The sequence below is a fragment of the Oncorhynchus clarkii genome, chromosome 2 (assembly GCF_045791955.1).
Source record: "Oncorhynchus clarkii lewisi isolate Uvic-CL-2024 chromosome 2, UVic_Ocla_1.0, whole genome shotgun sequence".
Lineage (NCBI taxonomy): Eukaryota > Metazoa > Chordata > Actinopteri > Salmoniformes > Salmonidae > Oncorhynchus > Oncorhynchus clarkii.
The window spans coordinates 55,201,894-55,227,104 of record NC_092148.1 but is presented as its reverse complement, the minus strand read 5'-3'; the positions used below and the strand labels follow the sequence as shown (position 1 = coordinate 55,227,104).

Sequence of the window (25,211 nt, the reverse complement as noted above, 5' to 3'; positions counted from 1 at the left end):
GGGTTTACCTTTGTAGTCGGTAATAGTTTCCAAGCCCTACCACATCCGACGAGCGTCAGAACCGGGGTAGTAGGATTCCATCTTAGTCCTGTATTGATGCTTTGCCTGTTTGATGGTTAGTCTGAGGGTATAGCACAATTTATTCTAAGCGTCCGGATTAGTGTCCCGCTCCTTGAAAGCGGCAGTCCTAGCCTTTAGCTCAGCGCAGATGTTGCCTGTAATCTATGGCTTCAGGTTTGGATATGTACGTACAGTCACTGTGGGGACGACATCGTCAATGCACTTATTGATGAAGCCGGTGGCTGAGGTGGGATACTGCTCAATGCCAATGGATGAATCCCGGAACATAATCCAGTCTGTGCTAATCAAAACAGTCCTGTAGTGTAGCATCCGTGTCATCTGACCACTTCCGTATTGAGCGAGTCACTGGTACTTCCTGCTTTAGTTTTTGCTTGTAAGCAGGAATCAGGAGGATAGAATTATGGTCAGATTTGCCAAATTGAGGGCGAGGGAGAGCTTTGTATGCGTCTCTGTGTGTGGAGTAAAGGTGGTCTAGAGTTTTTTTCCCTCTGGTTGCACATGTGACATGCTGGTTGAAATTTGGTAAAACTGATTTAAGTTAGCCTGCATTAAAGTCCTTGGCCACTAGGAGTGCCACCTCTAGATTAACATTTTCTTGTTTGCTTATGACCTTATACAGCTTGTTGAGTGCGGTCTTAGTGCCAGGTTTGTGGTAACAAATAGATGGCTACGAATAATATAGAGGAAAACTCTCTTGGTAGATAGTGTAGTCTACAGCTTATCATTAGGTACTCTACTTCAGGTGAGGAATACCTCGAGACTTCTTAAATATTAGACATCGCGCACCAGCTATTATTGACAGATAGGCACACACCCCAACCCTCGTCTAACCAGACGTAGCTGCTTTGTCCTCCCGATGCACGGAAAACCCAGCCAGCTCTATATTATCTGTGTCGTCGTTCAGCCACAACTCAGTGAAACATAAGATATTCACATTTTTAATGTCATGTTGGTAGGATAGTCTCGATCGTAGATCATCCAGTTTATTTTCCAGTGATTGCACGTTTGCCAATAGAACGGATGGTAGAAGTGGTTTACCCACTCGCCGACGAATTCTCACAAGGCACCCCGACCTCCACACTCTGTATTTCCGTCTTTTCTTCACGCGAATGGCGAGGATTAGGGCCTGGTCTCAGGGAAGCTGTATATCCTTAGAGTCGGATTCATTAAAGAAGAAATCTTCATCCAGGTCGAGGTGAGTAATCACTGTTCTGATATCTAGAAGCTATTTTCGGTCATAAGAGATGTTGGCAGCAACATTACGTACAAAATAACTTACAAAGAATGCGAAAAAACTAACAAAATAGTACAGTTGGTTAGGAGCCCCTAAAAAGGCAGCCATCCACTCCAGAACTGCTGGACAGCAAAAGATGATTTAGTATTTAGTTTAAAAGCTCTGACGGAGGCCAAGAGCTCTGACAAGCTCTGATGAAGGCCAAGAGAACAAAACAAATGTTCAATTAGGAAAAAGAAATCCACTTAAAAAAAAAAAGAAAATACTTCTGTTTTCAAAGATGTAGCTTACAATGCAATACTCGTGATCATTTTAAAGAAACCAAAAACTACTTTTCCTACATTTGAACACCACCGCAGAAGCTTCGTTATTCGGCACCTTCCCAATTATGTAGCCTAGTTTTGTTGTCTGGCTACTGCAAGAGAACTACGGCCTATCACTCGCAGCCCACCTCTTCCAATGCATTGTGGAAAAGAGTGCATTGAATTTTACTTGACGAAGAGCCAAAATTAGTATAACATCCTGGCATTTAAACCATACTCGATTTTTAAAAAATTCAATACTATAACTCATCCAATTTTCGCACACTGAGAATGCATCATGCGCGATTGCTTTGTTTCCCGCTATTCGTTGATTTCGGTAGCACATCCCCATGTCTAATTGATCAGCTGTTGTCAAAGCCAAAATGAGCCTACTATTTAGGACGCAAGTATGAGTATGTGAACTTAAAACAGATATATACCCCCATTATTTGAGAAAGAGACCTCAGGTAGGTAGGTACTCACATCTCCCCTGCTTGGCGGTAGTTGGGCGGACACTCGAATGACAGGCATCTGAATCCACCCTGCACGTTGAAGCAGCTCTCTGTCACAGAGCATGTGTGTGTTCCTGTCACACACTCATCAACATCTGGACAGGGAGAGAAACAAATAAACTCAGAACCACAAACATGGAAAATCCTTTATATCAAACATAAAACCCTGGGTTCAAACCTTGAATGTGTTAGACCGCTAATCTAAAGCCTAGGCATTAGCTCAGAGAGCTAGCATACATTTTCAGGTCTCAGGCGAGGTTACTCATGCACCCCGAATCATCACTGTTACAATATGTCTTCTGATCTGAAGTATGACCATGACCCCATGCTGTGGACTCCTGCACCCCCCTGAGGAGTGAGGCCTTACCCTGGCAGCTGCGTCCATTGGGAGCCAGGGTGTAGCCGGAGGCGGGGCAGGTGCAGTGGAAACTCCCAGGGGTGTTGTTGCAGCGGTAGGAGCAGATGTGACCCCCGGTGGGCAGGGCACACTCATCAATGTCTGGAAAGGTCAGAGGTTAAAGATCAGAGGTCAAACATGGTGGATGTAAAGGGTACAGGAAGTAAAGATAAGAAATACCTCAGTTATGGGGCTCCTGATTGGGTTTGACAGTAGGCTATGGCTCATCGGATACCGTTTTAGCATCTCCTACCTTCACAGTTGATGCCATCTATGTCACTGAGCTGGTAGCCACGGCGACAGTAGCACTGGTAGGAGCCATACACGTTGGCACACTCTTGACTGCAGGGGCTGCTCTCACATTCATTTAGATCTACACCCAACAATATAACTTAGTTAGAGATAACACTAGTGACACAATGTATCTGATGATTTATGCAAATGTACAGTCGCTAGTGAAAGTCTACACACACTCCTTACACATACTTCACATTTGCTGCCTTAAAAGGGAATTCATTTGATTATTTTGCTACTGATCTACACAACCTACTCCAAAATAAAGAAATGACGATGTCTTAATTGCGTATGTCTTCACACCCCAGAGTTAATAGTTGGTGGAAGCATGTTTGGCAGCCATTATAGTTTTGAATACGATTGTACCAACTTTGCACAACTCTTAGGGCAACATGTACCAATTGTTTTTGTCAAAATTGCACAAGCTCAGTACATTTGTTTTGGGGTCATTGATGGACAGCAATATTCAAATATTGTCTCTGATTTCCAAGCAAATATATGTCAGGATTGAGACTGGACCACTCAGGAACACTCAACACCTCTTGGAAAGCCATTATGGTGTGCCTTTGGCATACACTTTCTTGTAATTGTCCTGCTGAAAAATACAACTTTATCAAATGGTTCGGTTTTCAGAAGACTGAGATGGATTTTCCTCTAACTTTATATCTGGGCTTTGCTCCTTTCATATTTATTTTGATCCTGACAAACTCAATAGTCCCTGCTGGTGACAAGCACACCCATAACAAAATGCTGCTACAGCAATACTTTAAAATACATGGTTTCACTCTCTGTTTTGCTGTATTGGATTTGACCCAAGCCTGTAGTTTTTAATTTAAGCAAAAAAAGTGTATTTATTTGCTGTGTTGTCTTGCAGTATTACTAAACAGCCTTGTTGAAAACATCATTGAGGATTTGGAGTGGATTTTTTAACACATACTTAATTATTTTCACTTTGTCACACAGGCCAGTAATGTGGAGTGAATGCAATGTTGTTGATCTGTATCTTCAAGTATTGTGGTGGCAGCATTATTCATGGGTATGATCGTCACCGGCAGGGACTGGTGATTTTGTCAGAAACAAAAGAAATATGAACGAAGCAAAGGCCTGATAAAAACCCTGACTCAGTCTTCTGAATACATAACCCTGGGATAGAATTATATTTTGTACACAAATGTTAATTCCAAAGACACACCATAATGGATTTCCAATAGGTGTTGAGTGTTCCTGAGTTGTCCAGTCTTAGTCCAGACTTAAATCTGCTTGAAAATGAGAGACGAGGTTTGAATATTGTTGTTCATCAATTACTCCCAACAAAATGTATTGTGCTTGAGCAATTTTGACCCACCCCCAAAAAATGGATATACGTTGCCCTAAAAGTTGTGCAAAGTTAGTAGAGTCTTATTCAAAATTATTCACAACTGTAATGGGTGCCAAAGGTGTTTCCACAGAGTATTAACTCTGGGGTGTGAAGATATATGCAATCAAGACATCTTTGTGTTGTATTTGTTATTCATTTGGAAAATGTTCAGAAAAAGTTCTTGCACTTCGAAAATGTGAAGTATGTTGTGTACACCGATAGAAAATGTGAAGTATGTTGTGTACACCGATAGAAAATGTGAAGTATGTTGTGTACACCGATAGAAAATGTGAAGTATGTTGTGTACACCGATAGAAAATGTGAAGTATGTTGTGTACACCGATAGAAAATGTGAAGTATGTCGTGTACACCGATAGAAAACGTATAAATTTTGGAATTTTATTTTAAGACAGTAAAATGTGAAAACTGTGCAAAGTGAGTGTAAACTTTCTCTAGGCCCACATTGATTTTGTCCCCACTTCTAAATATCTGGATGAGTTAGTTAAGAAGTTAAGAAATAAAATGGTATTTATTTATAGGAATATGGCATGCCTTTTTGTTAAATAACAGAAAACAAATCATTCACTCGACAGTATAGATTATGGTGATATCGGCTATATGAACGCAGCTGCCACTGTATTGAAGACATTGGACACAGTTTATCATGGCGCACTACTCTTTATTAAGGGCGACAAGTTCAGTACACCTCACTGCCTTCGGTCTCAGAAAGTAGGCTGGCCCTCAGAGGTCTCGTAGATCAAATGCATTGCACTCTTTCTGTTTATACAGCCCTCTTACACAAACTTCCGCCGTACCTTACTTCATTGTTAACCTACAGACGTACGAGCTACCAGACCCGGTCTCAGGGATGGCTACTTTTGGAGATCCCTTCCATTTCCACTAAATTATGTAAATCAGCTTTTAGTTTTTTCGCACCTTACTTGTGGTATAATCTCAAAACTCTCTAAAATGTGATGTTTTAGTGCCTCCAGATTTCCATATCTATACAGTTCCTGTACAATAATGGGGTATACGGTATTACCAGCAGTGCACACAGGAGGTGCTGTTTCCTTGCAAGTGTTAAAATAAATGCTGACAATGTGTTTTGTATCTCTGCTCTGCTTTTCGTAGTGTATTGATGTGTATATCTTTAAAAAAAAAAGATGCTGCACATGATATTGAGAAAAAGAATTGACCACAAACTTCAGTAAGGCAAAACAAGAGATGGCCAATGAGAGAAGCCCAGATTTGAACACCTCTGTTATCTTTCGAAGGCTGCCTTACCATCACAGTTCCTGCCGTCGCTGGCCAGCTTGAAGCCTTGGGTGCAGCTGCACTTGTAGGACCCCAGGACATTCTCACACTTGTGGGCACAGAGGCGCCCAGGGTAGTGCCTGCACTCGTTGATATCTAAGACACAGAAGAAAACGACACTAACTTGAACATCTACAGTTTGAGCAAGCACAGATGACTGTATCCAGTATCCTGGTCCTGTATGACACATCTACAGACCCAAGCACAGAGGACAGTATCCTGGTCTTGTATGACTCAGTTGACCGAGTGTGGCGCTTGCAACGCCAGGATTGTGGGTTCGATTCCCGAAGCCACCAATACGTAAAAGAATATATGCATGATTGTCAGTCGCTTTGGATATAAGCATCTGCTTATGGCATATATTCGATTATTTTATAAACTGCGTGGTTTGAGAACTGCTCTAATTACGTTGGTAACCAGTTTATAATAGCAATAAGGCACCTCAGGGGTTTGTGGTAAATGGCCAATATGCCACGGCTAAGGGCTGTATCCAGGCACACCAGGTTGCGTCGTGCATACGAACATCCCTCAGCTGTGGTATATTGGTCGTATATCACAACCCCTCGTGCCTTATTTTTAAAAGAACATTATTGTATAACAGCCACCCAGTCTTGGGTGACCCTTAACTTGAACCCTTTGTCATAAGACCTACATAACACTGTGATAACACTGACATGACAGATGTCATAAACAGTCATGACTGTTGGCGTCCTGCTTACGTCAACTGACATCACACTGCCATGTAACTACTAGGAGGATTAGGTCAGTGCGTACCTTCGCAGACGCGGCTGATGCTGTTGAAGATGAAGCCAGCCTTACACTCACAACGGAACGATCCTACCAGGTTGATACAGCCGTGGCCTGCACACGCTCCGTCAGGACCCTTACACTCATCGATATCTGCACCAGGGGGGAGCGAGACCACAAGATATTACAGGAAGAAACAAGCACATTCTTAAGCAAAAGAATGCAATCCAAAGGATAGCGAGGCCGCAGGAAATACATGGAAATGTAGGCTACAGTATCCGGTTGCTGATGCTAATCAATGGAGGTGAACGTGGCAGAGATCCATTCTAGCAGTGCTGCAGTGTACACTGGGCATGTTGAGAGGTGTCCAATATAGCCCAGGAGCGGGGCCTTATGGAGGCCTTATCCCCAACTGGCACGATGAGGTCTAAGTATGCAAGTGAGGCAGCTGTACGTACCCACGCAGCGGTTGCCGCCGTCGTTGAGGTGGTATCCCCGGCCACAGTTGATAGAGTTCCTCTGGCAGGTGAAGGAGCCCATCGTGTTCATACATAACTGGCCAGGGCGGCACGGCTCTGTCTGGGCCAGACACTCATTGATGTCTGGGATAGAGGTCAGAGGTTATACTGTACAGACGGGCAACGATTATCTATATATTGACAAGATATTGGACTGTCTGCTCTAACAATGGGAATGAATGTTCGCAAATGCGGAAGGCAGGCGGGAGGAGGAGGAGCTGGTGGGAACATTCTAGCCAATGAGAGGGAAGATACTCATGTGAACAACATGCCCAACTCTGATATAGAATTGTTTTTTCAAAGTTGCCGGGATACCACGTGAGTCCACTTAAATCAGTACATTCGTAACAACCTAAACATTATGAAACTTCTATTTGATCAAATAAGCCTCACTTAGAAAATGTGCAATTACATTTTGTGCTGACCGAATTCGACACTCTCTCATTGACCTTCATACAAAAAAATCGGGGCGCAGTCAGACCTCTCGCTTCGCCTCTTCAACTCTGATATGGTTCACATAGGGCACCACAGGGTCATATCACTGAACCCCTTGTGCCCCTTCCTCCCCGCCACCACTACGATGATGAGTTCCTAAAATATTCCATGTATGTCAGAGAACACTGTGAACTGTACTTTGAAGATACTGGGTTTGTGGGTACATGTGGGATGGATGGGGTTATGTGTTGCCTTGATGATAGGTTGCCATGGTAACGTCTGTCAGGGTCCTGATGCTCACCGATGCAGCTGCCCATGGCGTCCTGGATGTATCCATCGCCACACTGGTTCTTGGGCAGACAGCGGAACGACCCCTGAGTGTTCTGGCACTCAAAGTCCGGGGAGCAGTTGTGGGTGCCCGACTCACACTCGTCAATGTCTGGGGAAAGAAGGCATGTTGTACGAGGAAAATCAAACTGTATGTGATTCAAATCTATTCTCATAAATATTCAACAATAGTTTCATTGCAAGTCAAATTCTACCAGCAAATTCTACCAGCTGGGAATAGATAGAAAGAGACAGACAGACGGACAGACGGACAGATAGATCCAGTTTATCATGGATGTATGAATCATGAATCATACATATTGATCCTTCTATATTCATATTGATTCCCTTTCCCCCTGTAGGAGGCATTGTGTTGTGACCTCTGACCTTTGCAGTTGTTGCTGTCCGTGAGCTCGTAGCCAGTACCACAGCTGACCTCTCTCTGGCAACGGAATGACCCCACTGTGTTGATGCAGTGCTCGCCTCCTCTGCAGTTACTGGCCCCCAGCAGGCACTCGTTTATATCTGGGAGATGGAGGGAGGAAGAGGGGCAGATAGTATCGAAGCCGTATCTAAGAGGTGAGAAATCCTAGTCCTGGGGAGCTACTAGATGTTTTATTCCAGCTCACTAACTTTTCAACAAGATATGGCTGGTACTGTACCTCCAGTCTACTCACCCTCACAGTTCTTCCCATCTGGTTTGAGTTTGTAACCTTTGAAGCAGGCACAGGTGCTGTTGCCCACACATTCCTGTGCACACTTGGCTAATCCTGTGCACATTATAAACAAACAGAAGATAAATGACTCGTGTTCCTGACTTTCTCTGTGAGGACACAGTCTATTACTAACATGTGAAGGTCATGTGTGGAGGGGTTGTTACCGCTGCTGCACATGTTATTCGGTAAGGGATTCTCCTTCTCAGTGAGGGTCTCGTTGTCTTTGTCAGAAACTGTGGGGAAAGAAAGGAGAAGATTGACCAGTATTGGCCAAAACTAAGTTCGCAAACAAAGAGTGTTGAAACCAATGAATGCATCAGGACAATGGAGTTCTTTACTAAAACGACAGTAAGACCCCTGTCTCCTAATGACCACCAGAGGGCAGAGTAGCATTGAACATACACTAGAAAGAACAACGTTCCAAACATCCTTCCACTCTCCACTCTCTCCACCTCTCTACTCCAGCGTTCACCTCCTCCCACCGCTCCACTCGCTTGACTTCTCCACCTCTCTTCCCTCGATCCCTCCACCGTCTCTTCACCCTCTACCATTAGTCCTTCCCTCGTCTTAGAGTTGATTCTCTTACCCAGGGAGTTGCTGGTCTCCACATCAGGGGCTCCGTCATCGCAGCAGGCCCGGGACACCAGGCCACACTGATAGCCCAGAGACAGGCTGTGGTCACAGGTCAGACCATGCTCGCGAGCAGCCCGGCCCAGCAGACAACAGTCACAGCACATCTGGAGGGGTCAGACCAGAGATATACGATTCCTCAATGTGTTTATATGCATAATGACAGACGGACGGATGGACGGGGGGAAATTACATCATCATCATTACCACCACTTTACAACTTCCCCACCATCATCTATCACCATTTTCTGAAGGGGATCCATCCGGGCTTGTCAAGTGGGAGGAATCTAGTTTGAGTGTGTCTGTCTGGTCTGTCTATCATCTCTGTCCTTGAGGTGTTGAGTGGTGCTGTTGTGGCAGGCAGCCTAGTGGTTACGAGCGTTGCCCCAGTAACCGAACGATCGCTGGTTCGAATAACCGAGCTGACTCTTTAAAAAAATATATATATATGTGCCCTTGAGCAAGGCACTTAACCCGTAATTGCTCCTGTAAGTCGCTCCGGATAAGAGCGTCTGCTAAATTACAAAGAAAATAAAGTGGTAGTGTACTGAGAGCTTTTAGGGGGAGCTTAAAAATGACCATGGTATGCTATGGTTCCTCCCCCACTCTAAACTCCCATTCATCAAACGCAGCACACCTCAATGCAATCAGCCGACACCTGCAATTCGGGGGTGGATCAAGTAAAGGCGAGTTACTGCCTGCACTAACAACGACCTCATGCTCCTGGGCAAATGTACTGTGGCTCACTTGGCAAAATGCTTCAAGGACCTTGACTGATGCCATGGTGTGCAGCGGGATGGGGGCATAGAGGGTTGTGTAGGATCCCGAGGAAGAGGACAGCCAGGTGTAGAGAGCCCACCTTGGCAGAGAGTATTTGAGGGGAATTGATCATCTACCTGTCAGCAACAAGCTCCATTCCTCACTCCTCCCCAGAGTGACATGTTTCAACCTGCTCACCAGGCACACACACACACGCTGACACTCAATCTCATTCACTCTCCTGCAAAAGTTGCACGTCCATTGGAGTGATGTACGGTGATCAGCGTGAGGTTCTTGAAGCGGTCAATGATTACTTCCCCCGACACACTTTTGATACACGCACATACACACGCATGTAAACACAAGTATTTGGCTGTATGCGCACACGCGGACAGTCTTTCACACACACACACACACACACACACACACACACACACACACACACACACACACACACACACACACACACACAAACACACACACACACACACACACACACACACACACACACCTTGGCAGTCTTGGTCTCGCAGGTGCTTCCAGTGAACTGTGTGTCACAGACCCCCTGCTCTTTGGCCATGTTGATGCCACTGGTGCAGATATTGTCCTCCAGAACCGCAGCGCAGCACTGCTCCTGCACTATCCTGTCAGACAGGAACAGGAAAGACACAGGGAGCACAGTTTATTCTTAACTCCATCACTGTGCTCCTTAGTGGAATAGAGCTCTGTCTCAAAGTGCTTCCTGTTAAAAAGAGCCCCGGGCATGCCTACTGGGGATCTGCTAATAGTCCTGGTTGGTGCAGCTGCTGTACGTGGGTTGAGTGAAGAAGGAAAGCCCTGTGTAAACTCAAGGTGGATTAAAACTTTGTTTTGTGTTCATAATCTTCACTTTACCAGAGTTGGGTCAATGCAGCACTGTTTCCAATTGGCCTACCACGCTAACTGTAATGGGTACAGTGAAGCTAACTTAAGAATCCATTTTTTACCGTCACTGTTTTAACCCTCCCACCTCCCATTGGATGTCCCTCCTCTGATGGACACAGAGGGCTGTAGGGCGGCAACACTTCCTAGATAGAGTTGCAAAATTCCGATAACCTTCCCAAAATTCCCAGGTTTTACCAGAAATCCTGTTTGGATTTTGTAACCCGAATTCCCGAACAACATTACTGGAATACATCCCTCTCTGAGTCTGGACCGGCCAGGGAGAACTTCCTGACAGTAGGATGACCAGTGATTTCCAACTATCTGACCTGTCTCTCCAGCTGGAGAGGCTTCATTAATCTTTTACAGTAAAACCAGAAACCGTTACAGGACCGTAAGACTTCAAAGGAGAAAACGGAGGTAGACAAAGAGCTGTGTGAGTCTGTTGTAAATAATCAGATCTGAAGTGAGTGAGAGCAGGCAGAACACCTCTTTATCATACCATCAACTGAGACTGGGTTACGGTGCTCCAGCTGGAAAGATGGTTTGCTACTCTGAGGAAGGACAATAAGTTCAGGGGTGCTTGTGTCTGTCTGTCAGTGTGTCTGCCTGTTTCTGCCTGTCTGTCTGAAGGGAGGGAGTGAAACCCATTGTCTGTTTTACGAGATTGGGTACAGTGCAGCACTTAGATCTCCTCTCCAGTCCACTCCTCTACCAACTAGCCTGTCTTTATCAACCCTCTTACCAGAAATTCTCTCTTTCCCTATAATCTAGATCTGTCCCCACGACAACTGCACTCACGTCACCTCCGCAGAACCTTTTAAGGGCACAGCAGTGCTCCTGTCTGCCTTTTCTCTTCTTGTCTTTTTTTTGTGTGTCTGAAATAAGCTCTTTGATTTCCTGTTCTTCCCCCTCTCCAGTCCTTTCCAGTCCTCTCTCTATAGTTTCACCTCAGTGGTATTTCCTGGATTAAACCCTAAACCCTAACCCCCCCCCCCCCTCAACCAAAAACCATCACACTTCCACCCTTACTCTATAATTTGAAAAAATTCTGGATCACTTGCATAGCCAAGGTCAATACATTTGCCATCAGAGAGAAGATGGAGCGACAGATCTCCTCCTTATAGGCCTTGAACCTGTGGCAGAACACCTTCTACTCTTACTACCAGAGCTGTTATTACCCTGTTATTACACTGTTATTATCACTAGTGTAATGTCTCCTGCTCTCACGTCAATTCAAGAATGTGGCTGGGGATTTACGACCGGGGGTACGGTAGTCATCTCACACTATGGCCTACCACCATACCTATTGCACCATAGTCTATCTATACCGTTTACAGTTAACCCCATGGGACTAATACTGAGGTAAGCAGTCCCCCCTATGGGCACAGAGGTTAAGACCATAGAAATATAATCTATTTTCTATAGTCACTGTATTTCTCTGAGTAAGGCTGTTCAGTCAGAGAGTACATTAACTACTGTAAAAAAGGCCCCACTCACCTGCACGTGGTGGACTCAGAGATGAGAGGGATGGCTGTGCAGTCCTGGTTGTCAATGCCCCGAACCCGACCATCCTTACAGCACTCATCTATGGAGATCTGTTTTCCACCTGTGGATGGACACAACCACAAACAAACAGCGTGTGTTATTCATGGGCTTACGCTGAATGCCGTGGCTTGGCCTACTGAAGCGAGTGCAACAGTATCGGTGTGGGAGATCTAGAGACCCCAAATGGAGTGTGACTCATCAGTCCTCTAAAACAGTTAGAGACCCATGAGAGCTGTCAACATCTGCATCAGATCTCCCATGATAGGGGTGTTAGCCTGCTGAGCTAAAGCCCAGGCATTAGCGCCGTGAGCTAACGCTAGCCTTCAGGGCTCAGGTTACTCATGATGCACAGAGCCACCTTCTATGTTGCATAAGGTGACAGTCAACCCAAAGGGATAAGAAACACTCTCACATGAATTAGAAACTAAACTGTTAGAATAGAATAAATCGAGGTTTCAAGCCATGTCTTGCATACAACGGAGTCTATTTTGCTGGGTGAGTAATACATGAGGATTGACATGTTTAGAACGATTATGCAAAGTATGTTTGCAAAAAGTGCAACAAAAATAGTCCAAAACACAAGTATATTGTTGTCACCCAATGCCACTCACACTTTCACAGTATTAGCAATTTGTCTTCCAAATGATTGAAAAACAAATTCAAAGCTGTTTGGAATGTTTTTCTAAATGCCTGTAAGCCTTTTGCCAGCAATACTGAATGATGGATATGTTGTGTAGAAATAAGAGGTGACGACCCGGAGTTGGACTAACTCTGTGGCGCTCTGTCTGCTTCTCCATGTGGATTAAAAGAGCTCGGAATGCCTCGACTCTGTAAACAATTCAGCCATCGCAATCAGATCAAATAAATTCATTTCCTTGTGGTTAGTGTATTCTGCCAAACGTGAAATAGCTTTGGCAGGTTGGCTGGTCCTTTCTTGCTTTAGGCTTAAACTAAGGCCTGTCTGCCAAATTGGTTTTTTATTAATATAAGTAATCCTAAAGGACTCCTAAAATTCCTCTGTTACTCAGTTGGTAGAGCATGGTGCTTGCAATGCCAGGATAATGGGTTCGATTCCCAGGACCACTCATACATAAAAAATGTATGCATGCACAACTGTAAGTTGATAAAAGTGTCTGCTAAATGGCATATGTCATTATTAAAGGACACTCAAGAGTAAAATCATAGTTGTTCATCTAATAAACCAGTTGTTGGAACAAGGAACAATAGTGTATTCAACCACTGACTATAATGACACATATCATAGTGGATCAGGGGATGTCTAACTGCTAAATCTAGCTTGGCTAACGAAACAGGATCAGAGGTTTCAAGAAAAGGAGGACAAATGCCTGGAGGTTTTATCTTAAATTTACAGTTCCATAAAAAAGTATACAAATATATATTTTTAGTTCCAATTATTTCTGCCAGAGGAGGGAACCTGGTTTACAGTGCATTCGGAAAGTATTCAGACCTCTTGAGTTTCTTCACATTTTGTTACGTTACAGCCTTATTCTAAAATGGATTAAATGAATGTTTGTTTCCATCAATGGAAATACAATACCCCATAATGACAAAGTGAAAAACAGGTTTTTAGAAATTTGTGCAAATGGATTACAAATAAAAAACACTTATTATATACTTATTTAGATAAGTATTCAGACCCTTTGCTATGAGACTCAAAATTTACCTCATGTGCATCCTGTTTCCATTGATCATGCTTGTGATCTTTCTACAACTTGATTGGAGTCCTCCTGTGGAAAATGCAATTGTTTGGACATGATTTGGAAAGGCACACACCTTCCTATATAAGGTCCCACCATTGTCCATAGAGCTCCAGGACAGGATTGTGTTGAGGCACAGATCTGGGGAAGGGCACTGAAACATTTCTGCAGCATTGAATGTCTCCAGGAACACAGTGGCCTCCATCATTCTTAAATGGATGAAGTAGAGAACCACCTAGACTCTTCCTAGAGCTTGCTGCCTGTCAAACCTGAGCAATCGGGGGAGAAGGGACTTGGTCAGGAAGGTGACCAAGAACTCGATGGTCACTCTGACAGAGCTCCAGAGTTACTCTGTGGAGATGAGAACCTTCCAGAAGGATAACCATTTCTGCAGCACTCCACCATTCAGGCCTTTATGGTATAGTGGCCAGATCGAAGCAACTCCTCAGCAAAAGACACGACAGCCCACTTGGAATTGTCCTTGAGTGACCCAGCCAGAGGCCGGACTTGAACCCGATCAAACAGCTCTGGAGAGACCTGAAATTAGCTCTACAGCGACGCTCCCCATCCAACCTGACAGAGCTTGAGAGGATCTGCAGAGAAGAATGGGAGAAACTCCCCAAATACAGGAGTGCCAAGCTTGTAGCGTCATACCCAAGAAGACTCAAGGCTGTAATCGCTGCCAAAGGTGCTTCAACATAGTACTGAGTAAAGGGTCTGAATACTTGTGTAAATGTGATATTTCTGTTGTATTTCTATACACTTGCAAAAAAATCCCCCAAAAGGTTTTTGCTTTGTCATTGTGGGTTATTGTGTGCAAATTGATGAGGGAAAAAAAACAATTGAATCCATTTTACATTGGAATGTAACAAAATGTAACAAAATGTGGAAAAAGTCAAGGAGTCTGAATACTTTCCAAATGCACTGAACAGTATATCCTTGAATATGGTAACTGCAGGCAGGGGCCAAAGGTGTGAACAAATGAACTTAATATAAAAATAATATGGTCATTTATCCAAAGCAAATTAGAGAACTGTCAACATTAACTGTGGGAAATAGCAATGAAAAGATGTGGACAGATTCATAAAAAGCAGTTTTGTTATTCAACAACCATGCTAACTTTTCCTGCAAGTGAAAGTCATTCTTATTGTGAAATAAACAGCAGAGTGTATAATCAAACAACAACGTAATAGGTAGTATAATAGATGCATTACCAAGCCAAGAAACACTATTTTGCTGACTCACTGAACAAGCCTTTTGAGGCCAGCCAGACTAACAACTGCAACAGTCGAGCTCCTTGTCCTGCCGTGAACTGAGTAATAAAGCTCTTAGCAACAGGGGGAGATGAGAGGGCATTTTAACAGGCCCCATAACCAGCCTTCATTAGGCCTCAGTCTGACTAGAGCCACAATCTTCAACAGTGATAAGGTCTAACTCTGCTTTCATCTGAGGGCAGGAACCAACACCAGGATGCTCTTGGAAAGGGTCAAAAGTGTTGCTCAGAGAGAGTTACACACGTAAAAAAGTAAAGAAAATACGTCTGCTGGAAGAGTAGGGATTGGTCGGAAATTGTTAACACCTCCTGTGGGGAACAATTCTCCTTGCTGGCCTGGGGAGGCCAGTTTTTGCCAGTCTGGACATTTTATTTTTCTTGACCATTACCACTGCCATTAACTGACATCCCCTTGCCAAAACTCCCTAGAATCTGGAAGCCTCCGTATGTCTTTAGAAACATCAGACAAACCCCCAGGGCACAACTACCATGAAGCACAAAGCTCTAGAATGTTCCCTTCCAAGCTCAGAGGAGGCATAGAATGAGAATGTCATACAATGTCTCACTTTCAGTCTCAACTGACGGAAAGAGGTGGTCACATGACTCACTCCCTGGTGTGTTCTGGTGTTTTCACACTACTCTCTCTCAACATTACGAGAGCGAGGCGTTCACACCTCTCAGCGGATTGCTGGCATTTACACGCCTAATTATCACCCTCTTTTCTCCTACCTTAAAGAGAATATGGGATTAGAGCCTGAGTGATGTGTGTGGTTTGGGGATTGTTCTAGAGGTAGTTGTAGTATGAATAGTGGGGGAAGATAAAAAATAAAAAAAGATATTCAGTACCAGTTAAAAGTTTGGACAAACCTACTCGTTCAAGGGCTTTTCTTTATTTTGACTATTTTCCACATCGTAGAATGATGGTGAAGGCATCAAAACTAGGAAATAGCACATATGGAATCATTTAATAACCAAAAAAGTGTTGAACAAATCAAAATATATTTTATATTTGAGAGTCTTCAAAGTAGCCTTGATGACCGCTTTGCACACTCTTGGCATTCTCTCAACCAGCTTCATGAGGAATGCATTTCAATTAACAGGTGTGCCTTGTTAAAAGTTAACTTGTGGAATCTTCTTGTTGCGTTTGAGCCAATCATTTGTGTCATGACAAGGTATGTTTATTAAACCAGGCAAGTCAGTTAAGAACAAATTCTTATTTACAATGACGGCCTAGGAACCGTGGGTTAACTGCCTTGTTCAGGGGCAGAACAGCAGATTTTTACCTTGTCAGCTCAGGGATTTGATCTAGCAACTTTTCAGTTACAGGCCCAACGCTCCAACCACTAGTCTACCTGCCGCCCCAAAGGTAGGGTGGTATACAGAAGATAGCCCTATTTGGTAAAAGAACAGCTCAAATAAGCAAAGAGAAATGACAGTCTATCATTACTTTAAGACATACAGAAAATGTCAAGAACTTTGAAAGATTCTTCAAGAGCAGTCGGCAAAAAAAAGCGCTATGATGAAACTGGCTCTCATGAGGACCGCCACAGGAAAGGAAGACTCAGAGTTACCTCTGCTGCAGAAGATAAGTTCATTAGAGTTAACTGCACCTCAGATTGCAGCCCAAATAAATGCTTCACAGTGTTCAAGTAACAGACACATCTCAGCATCAACTGTTCAGAGGAGACTGTGTGAATCAGGCCCTCAACCCAATTGGGATGAGTTGGACTGCAGAGTGAAGGAAAAGCAGCCAACAAGTGCTCAGCATATGTGGGAACTCATTCAAGACTGTTGGAAAAGCCTTCCTCATGAAGCTGGTTGAGAGAATGACAAGAGTGTGCAAAGCTGTCATCAAGGCAAAGGGTGGCTATGTCAAAAAATATTTTGATGCCATCACTATTATTCTACAATGTAATAAATATAAGAAAATATAGAAAAACCCTGGAATGTGTAGGTGTGTCCAAACTTTTGACTGGTACTGTATATACAATATGTTTATTTATCTTCCCCCACTATTCATACTACAACTATTTGCAAATGTTATATTTTTGCATATTGTTTATTTAACTTGCTTTGGCAATGTAAACATGTTTCCCATGCCAATAAAGCCCCACTGAATGAATGAGAGAGAGAGAGAGAGAGAGAGAGAGAGAAAGACAGAGAGACAGAGAGAGAGAGAAAGACAGAGAGAGAAAGACAGAGAGAGAGAGGGAGAGAAAGAAAAAAAAACTGGCCCATGTCTAGACTTCTCATGTAAACACTGCTTAATGAGCCCAGTGGAGCTCTAGTCCCTCAGCCTAAACCCACAGCAAAGGCCTCTCGGAGACAGACCCAGACATCACAGCAGCACAGTCCACTTCCATGGGTCACATCCTTTATCTAACACGCTTCAGTCAGTTTACCCTACTGTCATCATCGTGACACAAATGACCTTATAATGTAAATGCTTAAAATCTTTATAATTTGTAATTTGACTAATGGTCTGAATAGCCTGTAGCAATGCATTTGTTGGCCATATTATAACATTCGATTTACAGGTACGTATTTGTCTGACTGAGTCTAGTAAGTTTGAGTTCATACAAAAATATGTGAATTAGTGATTCATGTACATGAACGGTTTATATCCTGATTCTGGGACCCTCTTCAGATCTTCGATCCACCCTGACACCATACCTAATGGAAGTGATACACCACCCTGACCCTTGACTCTCTCCCGTGTAGCATTGAAGCTGAGAAGAGGAGCAAGGGGCGCTGATAGGTGTTGGAAGGAGGGTATGGCCCCAGTGAGACATGCCCAATAAAATGTAATTCAACGGAGGAGGGGTGATGTCAAATTCTTACATTAAAGTCAATGGGCCAGAATTCCTAAGCACACCACCGACACGAGCCCCACAGACTGTGAAATCGGCACCATGTGTGTCCAGGGGACCCTGATCTGGGGTATATACAGTGCATTCGGAAAGTATTCAGACTCCTTTACTTTTTCCACATTTTGTAACGTTACAGTCTTATTCTAAAATCTATTAAATTGTTTGTTTCCCTCATCAATCTACACACAATACCCCATGCTGACAAAGTAAAAACAGGCTTTTGATTTTTTTGCTAATTTATTACAAATAAAACACGGAAATATTACATTTAGATAAGTATTCAGACCGTATACTCAGAACTTTGTTGAAGAACCTTTGGCAGCGATCACAGCCTTGAGTCTTCCAGGGTATGATGCTACAAACTTGGCACACCTGTATTTGGGGAGTTTCTCCCAGTCTTCTCTGCAAATCCTCTCAAGCTCTGTCAAGTTGGACGGGAAACGTCGCTGCGCAGCTATTTTCAGGTCTCTCCAGAGATGTTCGATCGGGTTCAAGTCCGGGCTCTGGCTGGGCCACTCAAGGACATTCAGAGAGCTGTGAGCTTAGGGTCATTGTCCTGTTTGAAGGTGAATCTTCACCCCATTCTGAGGTCCTGAGCACTCTGGAGCAGGTTTTCATCGGGGATCTCTCTGTACCTTGCTCCGTTCATCTTTCTATTGATCCGGAAAGATCAAGGGAAAGACTGAAAAACATCCCCACAACATGATGCTGCCACCACCATGCTTCACCGTAGGGATGGTGCCATGTTTCCTCCAGAAGTGATGCTTGGCATTCAGGCCAAAGAGTTCAATCTTGGTTTCATCAGACCAGAGAATCTTGTTTCTCATGGTCTGAGAGTCTTTAGGCGCATTTTGGCAAACTCCAAGTGGGCTGTCATGTGCCTTTTACTCAGGAGTGGCTTCAGTCTGGCCACCGTACCATAAAGGCCTGATTGGTGGAGTGCTGCAGAGATGGTTGTCTATCTGGAAGTTTCTCCCATCTCCACAGAGGAACTCTGGAGCTGTGTCAGAGTGATAATTGGGTTCTTGGTCACCTCCCTGATCAAGGCCCTTCTCCCCCGATTGCTCAGTTTGGCTGGGCGGACAAATCTAGAAAGAGTCTTGGTGGATTCAAACATCTTCCATTTAAGAATGATGGATGCCACTGTGTTCTTGGGGACCTTCAATTATACAACTTGATTGGAGTCCACCTCTGGTAAATTCAATTGATTCGCCATGATTTGGAGGCCATCATTCTTAAATGGAAGATGTTTGGATCCACCAAGACTGCTACCCTTCCACATATCTGTGCCTCGACACAATCCTGTCTCGGAGCTCTACGGACAATTTCTTTGACCTCATGGCTTGGTTTTTGCTTGAACATGCACTGTAAACTGTGGTACCTTATATAGACAGGTGTGTGCCTTTTCAAATCATGTCGAATCAATGGAATTTACCATAGGTGGACTCCAATCAAGTTGTAAAATCGTCTCAAGGATGAGTCTCATAGAAACAAGCCTGAATACTTATGTAAATGTTTATTTATTTAACTAGGCAAGTCAGTTAATTAAGAACAAATTATTATTTTACAAATCCGGCCTACCCTGGCCAAACCCTTCCCTAACCCAGAAGACGCTGGGCTAATTGTGCGCCGCCCGATCACAGCCAGTTGTGACACAGCCCGGGATCGAACCAGGATCTGTAGTGACGCCTCAAGCACTGACATGCAGTACCTTAGACCGCTGCACCACTCAGGAACCCCAAGGTATTTCTGATTTAAAATTTTTATAAATGTTTAAACATTTCTAACAACCTTTTTCACTTTGTCATTATGGGGTATGTAGATTGATGAGGGGAAAACATTATTTAATACATTTTTTAATAAGCCTGTAATGTAACAAAATGTGGAAAACGGGAAGGGGTCTGAATACTTTCCGAATACTTTCCGTAGGTCGTCCCATGCCTCTGTGACCCATGGATGGTCCCCCTCTTAAGGATCCACCCCCTTTTTTTTCTTTTTTTTTCTCAAATTGCCAGCCCAGGCGCAGTTTGGATTTTGTCCACTAGATGGCAGTAGTGTATGTGCAAAGTTTAAGACTGATCCAATTAACCATTGCATTTCTGTTCAAAATTGTGTATCAACACTGCCCAAATGTGTCTAGTTGGTTTATTAATACATTTTCAAGTTCATAACTGTGCACTCTCCTCAAACAATAACATGGCATTATTTCACTGTAAATTGGACAGTGCAGTTAGATTAACAAGAATTTAAGCTTTCTGCCAAAATCCAATATGTCTATGTCCTGGAAAATGTAGGCTATGGGAGGTAGCTAGTTAAGTGCACAGACACAATTCACACAACAATAAATACTACATTCAAACTAGTTAACCACTTTAACTAGTATTGACGTGATAATTAAATCACAATGGATTAGCTAGTTTGAAGAAGTTTCCATGAAACGGCTGCCTGTGTTAACTGCTGAGTTAGTGCAGTGTCCTTAACTAGCTAGCTAGATATGATAACATTACCTAGCTAGCTAAACATTGGGCTGTGGGCTACCACTGGCAGTATGGTATGGAATAACTTGTTTCTTTGTCATTTTGCTAGCTAGTTGTCTAGTTGTAGACACCTGGCTAGTATCAACAAGTACCACCCATAACAGGCTTTCGACAAAATAGCAACATTAGCGCAGATAGCTTCGAATCTAGACCATAAGCAATACGCACTGATATGCGCTGTCAAGCGCTACTGCCACCTTCTGGTTTGGAGTAGTTTAACAAGGCTGAGTGGCTGACGACATCCAAGTCTTTGCTGTGTGAGCACACAAGAGATTGACAATCCTACTGGTGTGTCTGAGTTTTAAGGAGAGACCTGCCCTGCATCTGGTTGGCTGGTTGAGCAGCAATCATTTTGGGCACAACATCATTTCCAGTAGTCTGAGAAATTTCTACTGATGAAATTAGTCCATATTTTACACAACGCAAAATACATTTAATCCCTGTCAAATCACTTTAGGACAAATTGGGAATGTTGAAATCTTCCCTAAAACTGGTAATCATGGGCAGATGTTTTACTGGCAACAAGACACACACACACACACACACACACACACACACACACACACACACAAAATCAAAGCAAACCAAAATCCAAATGACACACACACTGAACAGCATGTAACACAGTAGGCTTCAAGTTACTACTGTAATATAACTGCCATAATGAAATCACATGTAAATACTTTATGGGAACTTTTTAACTCCAGTGCTACCCGACCTTATATCTGCCCATACAGTGATAGTGCAGTAGCCTGCTTAGGGTGATACGTTTGAAATATCTAACATGCCTGAGTGAATTTATATGGTATTCCAACCATATGCATCACGCATGGGCATGGATTGATTCTCATGGGAATAATTCAATCTTGAAACAGTAGGTTAGTATCCTGAAGTAAAACGGTAACTGACCTTGTCCGTTGAGAACTCCGAACAGAGAGAAAAGTATAACTATCCCGGGACCCATTGGATAAAGAATATATATTTTTTGCAAACACCCAAAAAGTGTCAAACAGTCAGATCTGTAATATTCTGCACTAAGAGCGTGAACCAACAGTACAGTTTCTCACGGACACGCAGATTTTCAAGCGAAAGGTAGAAAAACGGTGAGCTCACGCTGGACAGGAGTAGTCTATACGAGTGTGTGTTTGTGCTTGTGATGGGGCTAGTGAATCGCAGCGTCATCGTGTCTGTCTCGGAACGCAACCCTCGGAACGAGCGTCTATCTTGCTCCTAGGGGCGGGTGACGCTAAAAAAAAATCTAAACTCCAGAAACCACAACTGTAGTGTCTTGATTTCCACTTTACAGTAGTATACGTCCAATGTCTTATAGGACACACTCATTTAATTCACGCCGTTTCATTGACTTTCCATTATGACAGATAAATAAGTAGCCTAAAATATAAATGTATTATTTTGACTGAAAATCTGTAATGATGACATTATTTGACAATGTCCCCCAACTTCAATTACTTTCATCCAGACAACTCTGTCTGTGACAGAATGATCCCACTGTTTTATCTGAATAACATCTGGACTCCACTATGGAGTGGTTCTGTGGTTATATAAAAACCTGTTGTGGCCATAGCCAGACTTCAATACATCAAATCCTTAGAATTTTGTCGGTTAAGGCAAATTTTTGAAAATGTAATGCATATTCCATATTTTGGAACATTTACGACCATCCTCCTCGGTAGACAGACTTGTGTAATTATTCGCCACCGCGGTATTTGAGGTTGACAAAATTGCCCTTCAGGAAAATTATTGATTTAATTGAAGCATATGCTATTTGGTCTGTCTGTCTGGTTATTTCATCCTCTCAGACTGTGACAGACAGACTTGGGGTTTATTTTTCACCAAATGGTGAAACAAAGCACATTCCGATATGGGAGAGATATAAACCTATAAACCATTTCCTCTCAATTCGAACTGCCTGTGCGTAGATACACAACTACAGTGAATGCATGGATGTAGGCCTATCTACCTCACCGACAGCGTCATTGCGTTTTGGTACACCAGAAGCATGTTAATGAATGAATGCTGCGCTTGCTTTGCAGCCTTGCGTTGCGGAGGCAGTTGCAGTGGGTTCAGTGTTCTGTGTGGCGCATGAAATGGATTTATCCAACCTATGCATCAAATTGTATGCATAGATTTAACAGAAATACTATTAAAAGTTGAATGTTCTACTTTTGTTGCACACATAGGGTGAGTATTGGTAAAGTGGGACACTTTCTGAAAATGTGCTTTCCTTACAGAATCATCCAATTGTCTTAACCCCAACATGATACCATTCTAAATAGCTTAAGAACTCTACTCAGTGGCGGCTCTAGGCTCCCTGGGCGAACCCCCCCTCCCCCCCAGCACCCCCAGCACCATTCTGCACTAAATGTAATTTGTATTCAGACATTTGGAACACAAATAAATAATCATAACATTTAAAACTATAAAAAATCTATTCAAAAATAAGACTCATAAATATAAAAAATAAGTAACAAAGACAAATAGAAACCAATTTGTGTTGATTTGGCACTCAAGCGTTAATACATTACCCATCCCCCAACACTGTCAACCAAGAGTCAAGACTAAACCAATTCATTTTGGGGGTGTGCAGACTGGATTTATATTATTCTTAACGATTTTGCACAGTGTGACTGATTTGATTAATTGCATTAGTACTGTACAAAGTTAGAGGTTTGAAACCGCTCTCCATACCTCTGGCTTCCAGTGGAGAGACCTTAGATCAACCTCGCCCCCCTCCCCATCTGTACTTCTGAATGGCAGACCTTCCCAGTCAGTAGCCTGCCTAGCTCACAAACTAGAATCAGGGTGCCCACTCCGACAAGGTTAATTGACCCACAGTCCCACACGGTGACATGATATCATTGACGTGACGCGCAAATGAGCGATAGAAAACCGATCGCGCAAATGTCACCATTACGATTTCTTATGTGCGGGCGCCCAATGCCGCCCCCGGCAAGATGTCGCCCTGGATGGCTGCCCATGTCGCCTAAACCTAAATCCGCCACTGAATCTACAACACTATACAAATAAAAAAATATATACATATTGAACACAGAATGGATGACTCTTCTTCAAACACAAATTGTCCTGACACCATTTTTTTTCCCAGTTTATAACACCAAATTGGGACACCTTAATTGGCAAAGTGGGACACAATTCTTCATTGTAAAACATGATAAATTAGAGAGTATATGAGTCATTTCAATATTTTTATGATAAACTTCAATTATTCATACTAATGAAATGTATTAAAAATATTCTTTAGGTATTTTAATCACTTTTTATAGCTACTGTTTACAGGCCTCCTAGGCCATATACTAAGTTCCTCACTGAGTTCCCTGAATTCCTATTGGACCTATCTGCAATAGCAGAAAATATTCTAATTTTTGGTGATTTTAATATTCACATGGGGCGGCAAGGTAGCCTAGTGGTTAGAGTGTTGGACTAGTAACCGGAAGGTTGCAAGTTCAAACCCCCATGTTGACAAGGTACAAATATGTCGTTCTGCCCCCGTTCTTAACTGACTTGCCTAGTTAAATAAAGGTAAAATAAACACGGAAAAGCCCACAGACCCACTCCTTTCGGAGCCATCATTGACTCAGTGGGTTTTGTCCAACATGTCTCTGGACCTACTCACAGTCATACTCTGGACCTAGTTTTGTCCCATGGAATAAATGTTGTGGATCTTAATGTTTTTTCTCATAATCCTGGACTATCAGACGACCATTTTATTACGTTTGCAATTGCAACAAATAATCTGCTCAGACCCCAACCAAGGAGCATCAAAAGTCGTGCTATAAATTCTCAGACAACAAAGATTCCTTCATTCCCTTCCAGACTCCCTCTGCCTACCCAAGGACATCAGAGGACAAAAATCAGTTAACCACCTAACTGAGGAACTCAATTTAACCTTGTGCAATACCCTAGATGCAGTTGCACCCCTAAAAACAAAAAACATTTGTCATAAGAAACTAGCTCCCTGGTATACAGAAAATACCCAAGCTCTGAAGCAAGCTTCGAGAAAATTGGAACAGAAATGGCGCCACACCAAACTGGAAGACTTCCGACTAGCTTGGAAAGACAGTACCGTGCAGCATCGAAGAGCCCTCACGGCTGCTCGATCATCCTATTTTTCCAACTTAATTGAGGAAAATAAGAACAATCCAAAATGTATTTTTGATACTGTCGCAAAGCTAACTAAAAAGCAGCATTCCCCAAGAGAGGATGGCTTTCACTTCAGCAGTAATAAATTCATGAACTTCTTTGAGGAAAAGATCATGATCATTAGAAAGCAAATTACGGACTCCTATTTAAATCTGCGTATTCCTCCAAAGCTCAGTTGTCCTGAGTCTGCACAACTCTGCCAGGACCTAGGATCAAGAGAGACGCTCAAGTGTTTTAGTACTATATCTCTTGACACAATGATGAAAATAATAATGGCCTCTAAACCTTCACGCTACATACTGGACCCTATTCCAACTAAACTACTGAAAGAGCTGCTTCCTGTGCTTGGCCCTCCTATGTTGAACATAATAAACGTCTCTCTATCCACCGGATGTGTACCAAACTCACTAAAAGTGGCAGTAATAAAGCCTCTCTTGAAAAAGCCAAACCTTGACCCAGAAAATATAAAAAAACTAATCGGCCTATATCGAATCTTCCATTCCTCTCAAAAATTTTAGAAAAAGCTGTTGCACAGCAAC

The 25,211-nt window shown here is 43.0% G+C and overlaps 1 protein-coding gene across 3 annotated transcripts in view; it reads right to left on the bottom strand.

The window, feature by feature from the left end:
- Positions 1-21,681, bottom strand: part of LOC139370102 (fibulin-1-like) — a 50,614-nt gene extending 28,933 nt beyond the window's left edge. The window contains exons 1-14 of one of the 3 annotated variants that reach the window (XM_071109424.1): positions 21,400-21,681; positions 12,045-12,153; positions 10,135-10,267; positions 8,821-8,971; positions 8,399-8,467; positions 8,196-8,288; positions 7,906-8,043; positions 7,493-7,630; positions 6,697-6,840; positions 6,266-6,391; positions 5,462-5,587; positions 2,780-2,899; positions 2,497-2,628; positions 2,101-2,224 (exon numbers count right to left, since the gene is read on the bottom strand). In XM_071109424.1, the coding sequence (XP_070965525.1) occupies positions 2,101-2,224; positions 2,497-2,628; positions 2,780-2,899; positions 5,462-5,587; positions 6,266-6,391; positions 6,697-6,840; positions 7,493-7,630; positions 7,906-8,043; positions 8,196-8,288; positions 8,399-8,467; positions 8,821-8,971; positions 10,135-10,267; positions 12,045-12,153; positions 21,400-21,454 (1,658 nt within the window). In that variant the 5' untranslated portion in view covers positions 21,455-21,681. The remainder of the gene's footprint in view (positions 1-2,100; positions 2,225-2,496; positions 2,629-2,779; positions 2,900-5,461; positions 5,588-6,265; positions 6,392-6,696; positions 6,841-7,492; positions 7,631-7,905; positions 8,044-8,195; positions 8,289-8,398; positions 8,468-8,820; positions 8,972-10,134; positions 10,268-12,044; positions 12,154-21,399) is intronic. The other 2 variants (XM_071109439.1, XM_071109431.1) reach the window with 2 other exon arrangements.
- Between the last annotated feature and the right edge of the window lie 3,530 nt (positions 21,682-25,211).